Genomic DNA, 11,869 nt, shown 5'->3' with positions numbered 1-11,869 from the left:
ATCAATTGGGAAAAGAAAAAAAAATCAAGGTGGGTAAATTAAAGGGGCCGTGACCCCAGCCTAAGAACCGTTGCTCTAGGAGATTTCACACTGTGTTGTGTGGTGGGGGGGAGAGAGGGAGCCATGCGTTGGTCTCCACAGCCTTGTCCTTGGGACTTTGCCATGTGAGTCCTTTCCTAACAGGTCCCTGGGATTCCTATCCTCCATTCTGATCCTGAAGTTCTGCTATATCTGAGGGGCAGGATTGCTCTAGCCCATTTCCACTTTCTGAGCTTCTTTCTCTTTCTTTATAGTCTCTGTCTGCTTTTATTAATAAAGATCTCTAATTTTTTTTTGAGACAGGGTTTCTCTGTAGCTTTGGAGCCTGTCCTGGAACTAGCTCTTGTAGACCAGGCTGATCTCGAACTCACAGAGATCCACCTGCCTCTACCTTCCGAGTGCTGGGATTAAAGGTGTATGCCACCACCACCTAGCCAAGAATCTCTTTCTGCCACTTTATGTTCTTTATAATTCTTTGTCCAGGGAGACAAGAACTTGAAAACCAGCAGGTGTTCTTTGGACTCAGATCCAAGCCTGTAATTCTGGTTTACTCAGAACATTCTTCCTGAGTCTCCTTTTGTAGATGAAATTGCATGAGGTGCAGTGTTGAAGTTTATGGAGGAGGAAGGAGTGATAATCTGCCTATATTCAAAAGTCACAAAGAACCTGGCTCTAATTGAGAGTAGCCTGTCATTTTTAGTATCTTCTGGAAAATGAGCATTGACCCTGTAACCAATTTTAATTCCATCACTTGCATTAAATGTCTGGCTATCAGGAACCAGGAAACACGAACTAGATCTCGGGATGAAGAATTTCTCTGTTTTTTTTTTTTTTTCCTTTCCAGATTCCCTTAAGGATCCCCTTAGGGATCTGCCTCATCCTGACAGTCGAAAGCCTTTCAGAAAGAGATTTCTTGATTGTCTATAGACTGGGAATGCCTTGGCAAGTTTAAGATCAATTTTTATAACATGCCCTTGGACCTTAGCATAAGTGACTTCATGATGGAAGTGCCATTCAAGCCACGAAACTCAGCACATAGGCAGGACCACCTGCCAAAACTGAAACAAAAACTTGATCCATCAAAGTCCACAGCTCTGGAAAAGTTTTGGAAAAATTATAACAACCTTGATTTCTGGCTTCTATGGTTTCACTTCTGGCTAACTGTTCTTGGGAACTGAATATGTCAACACGGGATGTGGGTTCATGCTCATCTCTCCCTGACATAGGCTCTGTGCTACATGGGAATCTTGAACACCCACGGTAGTCACTGGTTGACTTAGAAAGACTTTCCATTGGCTTAAACTCATGTCTATGTAGTCTTCTCTGGTGGATACCCCACAATAGTTATTCTGGGAGATTTTAGTCACTTCATTGTGTCAAAATGATTTCCTTAAAATCATCTGATTGGGTTTTCCAGCACTCGGGAGGCTGAGGCAGGCAGATCTCTGTGAATTCAAGGTCAGCTTGTTCTCCAGAGCAAGTTCCAGGACAGCTACGGGCTCAAGTCTTATCTTAGGCTAGTTCTAGCCCTTGGTACAGCCATTCCTTTCTCACCTTTGTGTCTGAACTAACATTGTAGCAGGCCTCACACCTTAGTAGGCTCCACACTTTAGCACAACTGGCTTCATAAAATTCAGCAGGTAAACAGCACCACCTGCCAAAACAAAACAGAGACCTAATCCAACAAAGTCCATAGCTTTGGGAAAGTCTTTAAACGTACTAGCCACGGTTTATTTTTTTTGGGGGGGGGGAACTTCTGTAGTTCCACTTCTTGCTAACACTGCTCTTGCTAACTTCAGTGTGTCAGGCCAGAACATGGTTTTGTGCTTAAAAGCTCCCCGTGAGAAGGGCTCAGTTCTACACTCAGACCTGGAATACTCAGTGTAGTTGCTGGCCGACTGATGAAGACTTTTTCTATTGGCTTAAACCTGTGTCCAAGTAGTCTTCTCTGATACCCCACAACATCTTGTGACTAATGGACCTTTTGTAATCTATCAACTACGTTGACCACTAGCTTCTACCAACCTAAAACTATGATTGTCATCTTGGACCTGTAGAAAAGTTTCCCTCATCTCCCTATAGTTACCTCTCTTGCGTATTCACTAGTGTATTTTAAACTTACTTGATTTATGACTTTCTTTGATCCGTTGAACTATAAAATTTCAAGCCAGGCGGTGGTGACGCAAAGCTGTCCTTTGTTTACTTTAGGATGGGAGCTGTGGTTTGTTTCTTCATTGAAAAAAACTCCCACAGGTTGATTTTTACACATGCGCTGTGCCACAGGTACACAATACATGCACACACACATACACGTGCACACACATACACACACTAAATATATGTAACTTTTTTTTAAGACAGGGAACCACTCTGTAGCACTGGGTGGCCTAGAACTTGCTATATAAACCAGGGTGGCCTGGAACTCATAGGGCTCTGCCTGCCTCTCCCTCACCAATTAAAGTATACACCGTCACGTCCGACTTAAATGTACATTTAAAAAACATAGAAAAACGAAACACTAAAGAACCAAGTTATTCCAGTTGATGTGATAGATGCATCGCAATTCACATTTATAAAAGAAAGCCTTAACAGATACAAGAAAACGAGACAAGATCCTGCATGCGCTCTGACTATCATGGACTTTACATCCACAACAATAGAAACTGCTGGACATCCACAACAATAGAAATAGCAGAAAGTATGCAAACTCGTGGACACCAAGCTACAGATTTCCCATTCATTAAACAGTTGTGTGTGTGTGTTCAAGTAGGTGTGTGTGTGTGTTGGTGTGGTGGATCAGCAGGTTTAATGTCGTGGAAACAGCCTTCCTACCAAAAGAAACCTACGGACTCATTGAAATTCTCATCAAAACTCCAACATAGTTCTTCACAGAAGTTAAGAGATATCTTAAACTTCATATTGAAACACACATTCACAAATGGAATATCTGAAACAATTCTGAAAAAAAAAGAACTGCTGGAGGTATTAGCTTCCCAGATTTCAAGGCATGGTATTGGCATAAAAACAGGCCTGCTGGTGGAATAGAATGAAGATCCAGATGTAACTCCAAATGTCTACAGACACCTGATTTTTAACAGAGAGACCAAAAAGAAACTGTATCTTCAAAACAGAAATTGAAGAAGACATCCAAGGAAGGGTAAATAGAACATAGTGTCATAAAGAGGACATTAGAATGAGAGGGCTTAATGGGGAGGGTAAGGAGCAGGCAGGGTCTACGTCAGGACGTGGGAAGGGATAGCTAACCCTAAAGGCCTTTGGAAAAGCCTTGTAGGAATCCACCACTGTGGAAGCTTCCTAGAGTACAGAGATATATAAATGGAGTTGCTTGTGCCAGCCCTTCCAAAAATAGTTCAAACCAAGAGGTTGTGGAGAAATGGTTCTTGTGTGTGGTTGTCTGTCCCACAGTCCCTGGAACATTCACTCAACTACCCCCCTCTATGTCAGAACTAACGTTCTGTGACTAAGAGATTAAAAAGCAAAACTTTTGAAATCTATTAACTTAGTGGGCTGGTATCTTCCACCAAGCCAAAAGCTAAGAATGTCATCAAGTAACAACTAATGATTCATAGAAAATCTCCCCCACTGCTGCAACCCCCCTCTCTGATGGACCCACGGATGCATTTCAAGCTTGCCTTGCTTTAATTTTCTTGGGTCTGTAAAACTATAAAACGTCTCAAAACTGCTTCTAGATCAGAACATTCCATTTGGGGAGACCTAAATGTAGATTCCTGGGCCGTGATCATTCATATTTGCTTCAGAATAAACTACATTTTCTATTCCTTTGAGGTAAGAGCTGTTTCTTTTGATGACATAGGCCACCACCCTTGATTCCTACTTCTATTCTATGTATATTTGTTTCAGACACAGGAGTCTTTTATCTCAAGACTGAAGTGAAAAAAACCAAGAGGGACTTGCAGTTGTCCTTGCAGCAATGAAGAGATTCTAATAAGACCTTGAGCCCCTCTGTTTGGCTCTTAAACTATGGAAAGAACAGGCCCCATGAAATTGGAATTTCCCCAGGAATATTGAGCTGTGGCCTTGTGGGAGCCTGTGACAGAAGGCTGGGACTTTCCTGTGAACTGTGGATAGGGCAGAGTGTGGACTTCTTCCCACGAGGTGGCCTTCTAGAAAGAATTGCATAAACCCTGATAAGTGGATGTACTTGAAAGCCAGGACATGAAGGGAATGCACTGGGCTGTCCACATTATCTGTTGGCAAAGGCCTGGGAGGAACATTCTTGGTTCTTCTCACACGACCGAAGATGATAAGACAGCACCACGTGTATTCATTCCCTCGTTCTCCTTGTATTGCTTAAGCTCACTCTAAATGTCACCTCATGTTTTGCTTGCTTTAATAATAAAGGAGCAAGAAGAGCTTTCTGCACAAGACTCTTGAGTTCAAATGCTTGGAGTCCCCTGGTTATCCAATGAAGATCTTTGGCACATCCCTTCATCCACTGAAATTTAATCTCGCCGTGGTCGCTGCCTAGGCGGGTATAAAAGGCCAGACATCAGGCAGAGTTTTCACACGGTTCTGACGTCACTCTACACGAGAGACTGAATTCTAGACAACGATGGTGGACCAGAACACACCTTTTGCAGGACTGCTTAGTTATGCATGCCTCTCGCCTTCCACTGAAACCCAAACCTCACTTCAAGATCCAGAATTGGACTTGGGTTGGGAGTGATGAGCCCCTTTCTGTCTTTCCCCAATATTGTTACATCGAATAAACCTCCTTTGCAGCTTTTCATTGTCAGTTGTGTCAGGAATCAGGCTACTGAGTGAGTGAACCCGACTTGTTCGAGGCGAAGGGCCGGGGTGGCAGGGGTGGGGGGCTGGCGCAGGCAGTTTTACGATGCTCCCATTGTTACCAGCGCGGCAACTCCAGCTTAGGTAGACACTACTAGTTTTGTTTTGCTTTGTTTTTGTACTCTTACCCCTGTTTGTTTTGTGTTTGTTTGTTTATTTTGAGGCGGATAGTGGTATGTTACTTCCTGAGGAGCATCAGTGTGGGTTATCATTCTTAGCACTGAACCGGGAGCATTCAGACTGGATGAACGGCGGTGGGAGGATAGGAAGACAATTCTTATTACAGCACCTAAATCAGTTCCAGTGGGGGCTCAGCAGATTCCCCCCCGCCCGTATGAACTGCCTAGCTGGTCGGATCAAGCTCACCCTGAAAAGCGCCGGGATAAAGAACTCTCCAAGCCGCCAAGCCCAGAACCCCCACGGCTGGCTGTTGCTCTCCATCCCAGCGAGCGGCTCGCGCGTCTCCTTTAAGGGCCGCCAAGTTCCCGTGACGTCAGGGCAGGAAGTGTTTGAGGAAGTGGCGCTGGGCTGGCTGCGTGGGGACCCTGAGTTTTCATGTCCTCTGTGGGTGTCGCTGGCGGCCCCGCGGCCCCCGGGGCAGGTGAGTCCCAGGCGAGGGCGGCTCGCGGCCCGTGGAAGGGCTCGCGTGGACGCGCGCTCCGCCTCTTCCTGGGGTCGGTGGCTGTGATCGGTGGGGACGCGACCCGCCAGCGGGCCGGGCCGCAGCAGCAACTTTTATTTATTAACTAAACCGGAGTGCTCCCCTCACCTGGAAGGGCAGCAGCCGCTGCTGACCCACCCTGCTTCGTGAGCTCCTTCTTTTCCTCTCTCTGAACTTGTCCTCTCCTCCTGCTTGCTTCTAGAGTTAGCAGGGCATCAATATGAGCTGGTCACCATCCCTCCCAACCCAGACCTGTGGGGCCTGGGAAATGAAAGAACGACTCGGGACCGGGGGATTTGGAAACGTCATCCGTTGGCACAATCAGGTAGGGTCCTGGCCCCGGGGAGAGTGGGTGGGATTTCTTGGTGCTGCTTCTATCAGGGCCGGTGTGAATGGGTGGGCTCCCTCCGACTCTTGGCTAATGGGGCGGCATGGGAGAGTAAGAAAACGGACTGCAAAGGGGTCTGAGAGCTGCAAAACGTTGACTCTCAAAAACCGTCTTAACCATGCCACTTAAATAAGAAAAAGAAAAAAGGTAAGCTGTCATTCTAGGTATTTCAAATAATATCCTTACTAATATTAGACTGACATGTAATACAGTACACACTGGTGAATGTTGTAGAATACAGTATAGTGTTGAAAGATGAGAGCAATAAAAATGTTTTAAGTAAATTTAAATTTTAAAATATGTTTAAATAGTTGATAGTTCCGCGGCCTTTTGTACCGTCTGCACAAAGCACAGAGCTAAGGATGTTGGGTGAAAATGTGCACTGCATAGGCTGCTGAGTGATTTGGATTAATTTCTTTTTGGATCTGATTATATTCTCATTATTTTAGTCCATATGTGTTTGACATGAGTTTCTCATGTTAAAAGTTTTTGTTCTTCCAAATTTTTTGGTTTGGACTAGTGGTTTAAGTACACTGAAATTCTTTGCAGGACTCTCTTTAATTTACCGGATGAGAGTTATTTAATGCATTTTGGATAGTTAGTTCATCGTAATGCCTGAAAAGTACATGTCACCTGTGATATTTCTGTAGCTCCATCCCTCCTTCTGCAGTAGATCACTTACTTACCTCAGGGTTGCTGAGTAACAGACAGGGTGTGTCATGTCGTACTTGGGGTTCACAACCTGTACCCTAAGCCAGGAGCTGCTACCCATCTTCAACAAGCCAATTAGAAGAGTCAAATTAATAGTGGAGAGTAGTCACCTTGGGAGGAGGGACAGAGAGACCCAGCAAACACACGTCTGTCTTCAGGATCCTGACTGGGCTTAGGGTTTAAACAGAAGATCAAGGCTATGTGCATCAGAGCAGCTGGGTGGCCCAGCTTACCACTGACCCATGTTGTGATCCTCTAAGATTTCTGAGACATCGTTACAAATCTTTCTCCAGAAGACAAATTCCCCTTCTGGGTGGTACCTTTTCTTCTCCCAACCTGAAATTCCTGGGGAAATTCCCATCTCTTTGGGGTTCAGTGCTGGAAGGTTTCTCTTTCATTTATATTTTCATTCTTCCTGGACAGTTACAGGACTTTCTGATAGACCCTGGAGGGGCTCTCCAGAAACGTATTTTTATTTTTTTAGGATTCCAGTCTTGGGCAACCCTTGAGAAATATAACCAAAATTAGAAGCCACCCTTCTAGGGAATCAATCCTTCCCGGACAGCTATAATTAAAGTCTTGCCTCGCAGTTGAGCAGTCCAGGTGAGACTCTAGCCTGGCTGATGGCGGTGATGACAGGGAGAAGTGGGCATGTTAGAGCTATCTAGGAGTAGAGTGGACAGGACTGGGTGGGATAGAGGGCACAGGGGTCGGAGTTGGGGAGAAGCCCAGCTGAAGTGGTGCTGTCCGAAGGACCTGCCCGTGTAGTCTAAAGTCCTCTGCCATCTTCATGGGCCCATCCTCGGGAAAAGCCAGGGGGCTGCTTTGGATGCTCAGACGCGATCTTTGGTCCATATTTGAGATCAGAAGATGCAGCGTGTTTTCCTGTGGTTGGTTGCGCCTCTTGAAGAATGCATCTAAGATGTGGTAGCCGCACTTGGCATCCAGCATCTTCTTGCTGCTTTGTAGGCTTTCTCCTGTCTATACACAAGAGAATGCACATAGTCACCACAGAGAAGTGCTGCCTAAGAACCAGGGTCATGGCTGCAAACCTATTGCATGCCAGCCTCAGGCCAGGTGTCTTCCATGCGGGTTTTGTTTGCATTACTCTGACCTGTGTACCTTATCTGACATGCTTTACTTCCAGGGTCAACAGCTCTAATTCCATTTCGTAGCCCAGGAAACAGAAGCACTGGGGAGTTAGGTAATATCCCAAAAGAGGACATACTGTTAACATGTACATCTATTTAGATCCAGACCACATACTCCACGGTGGCTTCTGCAGGTTGGAACACGCCCAGCATATTCCTAGTTCTTTCGGAGGTATTAGTTGGTTCTTTACAATCAATCCAAACCATTTTGAAGTACTAAGGAAAAACTAAGGGATACCCAAATCTGTATTCCCCATTGAAAAGAACAGTGTAGCAATGCCCCCCCCCAATTCCCTTGATTCCTGGATCCCCCCACAGTGTGAGCTTGACAGTTTTTGCTGCATAGGAATGCTTCTAAATCTCCTGCTCAGAGCCCAGCACAAACTGTACTGGTTCAGGTAGGCTATTGTTTTCAGAAGACCTTGAGATATATATAGAGAGAGGAAAAAGATCCAACTCCAGGGACCTCAGCCTGCAGTTCCTTTTGAGGGTAGGCAGGGGAAGGAGCCACACATTCTCATATTCACACAGAGGTTGGTTGGAATTCTGACTCGCTTGCCACAACCTCTGGTGTGTGTTAGGGGTCCTCAGCCTGACTGCAAAGATGTGAGGCAAATGCCCTGTGGAAATGTCGCAGGGTCCTTTGCAAATGTTACATTGTCCATAGGCTTTCAGGAGAAGGAGGCTAGCAAGTCTGGGGGACCCTTGTGAAGATTACAGGAAGTAGTGAACAGGCTGGCTGTCAGAAGGCTAAGTGTTATCAGTTATTCTTCCTACAAAGCAGTGCTAACCTTTACTGATAAGGCTAAGATCACTTCCGCCTGCCTTTGTGTTTTAATGTGTGATCTTGGAACTCAGGTCTTTAATGGGCGTGGCCCTGAACTCCTGCAGACAAATAAAGAGAAGAGGCCGTCCTTAGTTAAGTCTTTACTTACACTGAATGAATTCTTAGAAATATGACTGAGTCTAGATTTAAGTCTCACGTGTGAAAGTAATAATGACTACTGCTTATCAAGAATCTCATTTGTCAGCCAGGCGTGGTGGCACACATCGTTAACCCCAACACTCGCAACACAAGGGGCAGAGGCAGGCGGATCTTTGTTAGTTCGAGGCCAGCCTGGCTTACACAGTGAGTTCCAGCACAGCCAGAGCTATACAGTAAGACACTATCTAAAAACAAAACAAGCCATGCTAGCTGCGCCAGGTACTGTGTCCATATTCTCTTGCTTGCTTGGTAGCAAGGGAAGACTTTGAGGAAATGGAACTTCGTCAGGTTCTTGAGAGGAAGTGGACTTTAGCTGGCTTGTCAGGAAAAGAGACGGTTACGTGGGTAGAGCATCATCTAAGGAAATGATAGTTTCATGCTCAGCTCAAGGCTGCTCGAGGATCGCACCCTGCGTTTCATTTTAATTGGCATCCCTGGAAGGGTCAAGTTTTTTCTCCTCTGTGGATAAAGAGCCAGAGTTCTGACGGACTCGGTGCCGTGTATTTTCTTGCTCAAGGAGGCGATGGCGCATTTGTCCCTTGAGTCTGTTCCTGACTGTGGGAGAGATTGGAGGCCACTGTGTGGCTTTGTGTCTGCCTTGCAGGAAGACTGAGGAGTTGTGGCCCTTTATCATAGGGAAAGGTGTCTGTGCCACTTGGCAAGTCCCAGATAAAGATGCATCTAGACCTCTTTTTTTTTTTTTTTAGAAAAGTATCTATTTTATTGTTTGAGATTATAATATAATTATATCATTTCCGTTTCCTCCCACCAAACCCTCCCATATACTCCCCTTACTGTCTTTCAAACAGATGGTCCCCTTTATCATTAATTATTGTTATACACCTACATGCATATTGATATACATGTGTGTTTATAAATACAACCTGCTCAGTCTGTGTAATGTGATATATATATCTATATATATCTTCAGGGCTAACAATCAGTGTTTTCCCCCTGGGGAAGACACTTGCTCCCACTCTCAGTATCCCTTTGTTGCCTGTAGTTATTTGTGTAGGCTTGAGGCCTCGTAGGGTTTTCCCTGTCCATGTTAGCACGTCTATTATTTTCTTCCTTGTTCAGCTCATGTTTAGGCAGTCATGTTAGTGAGACTTTGTGGGTGTGGCTCCTGACATTATTATGCGATGAGTCTTATAGCAAGCCCCCCTGTTCTGCCTCTTACAGTCTTTCCCCCTCTTCTGAAATGATCCCCGAGCCTTAGGTACAGGAGTTGTTCAATGTACCCCAGGCCTCTGCTTTCCAGTACATATTTGAGAAGTTTGTGCGGTGTAGTTTGATCACATTCAACTCCTCTCTCCTGACTCCTCCCAGCTCTCTCCCACTTCCCTAACCATCCAGCTTTGTGTCTTTTTAAACCATCCGGTCTAATGTACGCTGCATCTCACTGAGGTGTGGTTGCCACCACAGAACACACCCTTACAGAGAACCGATTCTGCCTCTCTCAGCATCTATACACTGCCAATAACTAGGGATGGGACTTTCTGCCTACCTCCCTCTCTGTGCTTGGATGTTCCCTGGCGGAGCCTGTGCGTGCTTCATACTGCTGTGAGTCCATACATGAACACCTTCCTTGTCCTGTGTGTGTTTCATACTGCTGTGAGTCCATACATGAACACCTTCCTTGTCCTGTGTGTGCTTCATACTGCTGTGAGTCCATACGTGAACACTATCCTTGTCCTGTGTGTGCTTCATACTGCTGTGAGTCCATACGTGAACACTATCCTTGTCCTGTGTGTGCTTCATACTGCTGTGAGTCCATACGTGAACACCTTCCTTGTCCTGTGTGTGTTTCATACTGCTGTGAGTCCATACATGAACACCTTCCTTGTCCTGTGTGTGCTTCATACTGCTGTGAGTCCATACGTGAACACTATCCTTGTCCTGTGTGTGCTTCATACTGCTGTGAGTCCATACGTGAACACCTTCCTTGTCCTGTGTGTGTTTCATACTGCTGTGAGTCCATACATGAACACCTTCCTTGTCCTGTATGTGCTTCATACTGCTGTGAGTCCATACGTGAACACTATCCTTGTCCTGTGTGTGCTTCATACTGCTGTGAGTCCATACATGAACACCTTCCTTGTCCTGTGTGTGCTTCATACTGCTGTGAGTCCATACATGAACACCCTCCTTGTCCTGTGTGTGCTTTACACTGCTGGGAGTTCATGCATGAAACGGCCCTCCTTGGTCCTGTAAATACTCTTTTGTTGTAGTCTCTGGCTCTTACTGTCTTTCCAGGATGACTCCTGAGTTTAGGGAAGAGGGATGTGATGTAGGTGTCTCATTTAGGGCTGAGCATTCCAGGCTCTCGATGTTGATCAGCTGTGGACCTTTGTGTTAACTGCCATTCACTGCATGTGGAAACTTCTCTGATGAGGTTGAACAACACCCAGCACACTGCTCTGGGTCTCCAGGACCCGTGGTAGCTAGTGCCTCCCGTACCTTCTGACTCTCCAGCCTAGGTACCATCCATGGGCTCTTTCTGGGCTCAATTTCACACCTTTTTTTCCCCTTGAAACATTGATCTTGGGCAGGACCTGACTTCCGACTATATCCCGATCACACTGTTGCTACTTGGGTGGCTGTAAGTGATTGAGCTCCCTGGAATAAAGTTCTAAGGGGACTTCTGCACTTCCTGTGAGTTTCCCCTGGATTGCTAGGAGGCTAACTACAGGGTGCTGGGTGACCCTTCTGTTTTCTTTATAGATTGGCCTTCTAGCACCCTGTGTGCAGTCCCCTTCTGGTGGCTGCCAGCATCCTGAACATGTCTCTCCTTACCCCCCACCCTCTTCAGACTTTATAATACACGGTCATACACAAGGTTTGTGTTTTTGTGTAAAAGGCAAAAAACAGGCCTTCAAAAATCAGCTATGTTCAATATAGCCAATACGATTGGCCCTTTCCCTTTTATTGAGAATATAGACAATTTTTAAATTGTATTCTATTTAATGAGTCTGCTTACTAGCAAGTTGGAGAAATTCCTAATTTGGTTTCTGTTGCTATGATAGCCACTATGACCAAAATCAACTTGGGGAAAAAAGGGTTTATTTGGCTTACAGGCCCTTCATGAAAAGAAGCCAAGCAGG

General features: G+C 45.5%; 1 protein-coding gene across 1 annotated transcript in view; it reads left to right on the top strand.

The window, feature by feature from the left end:
* The first annotated feature begins 5,347 nt into the window (after nucleotides 1-5,347).
* Ikbkb (inhibitor of nuclear factor kappa B kinase subunit beta) overlaps nucleotides 5,348-11,869 on the top strand; it is a 40,917-nt gene continuing 34,395 nt past the window's right edge. Inside the window, exons 1-2 of the mRNA XM_050146726.1 lie at nucleotides 5,348-5,470; nucleotides 5,733-5,855. Of these exons, the coding sequence (XP_050002683.1) occupies nucleotides 5,751-5,855 (105 nt within the window). The 5' untranslated portion in view covers nucleotides 5,348-5,470; nucleotides 5,733-5,750. The remainder of the gene's footprint in view (nucleotides 5,471-5,732; nucleotides 5,856-11,869) is intronic.

Source organism: Alexandromys fortis, unplaced genomic scaffold, assembly GCF_014885135.2.
Source record: "Alexandromys fortis isolate MF-2015 unplaced genomic scaffold, M_Fortis_MF-2015_v1.1 scaffold_55, whole genome shotgun sequence".
NCBI lineage: Eukaryota > Metazoa > Chordata > Mammalia > Rodentia > Cricetidae > Alexandromys > Alexandromys fortis.
This window is presented reverse-complemented; position numbering and strand designations above follow the sequence as displayed.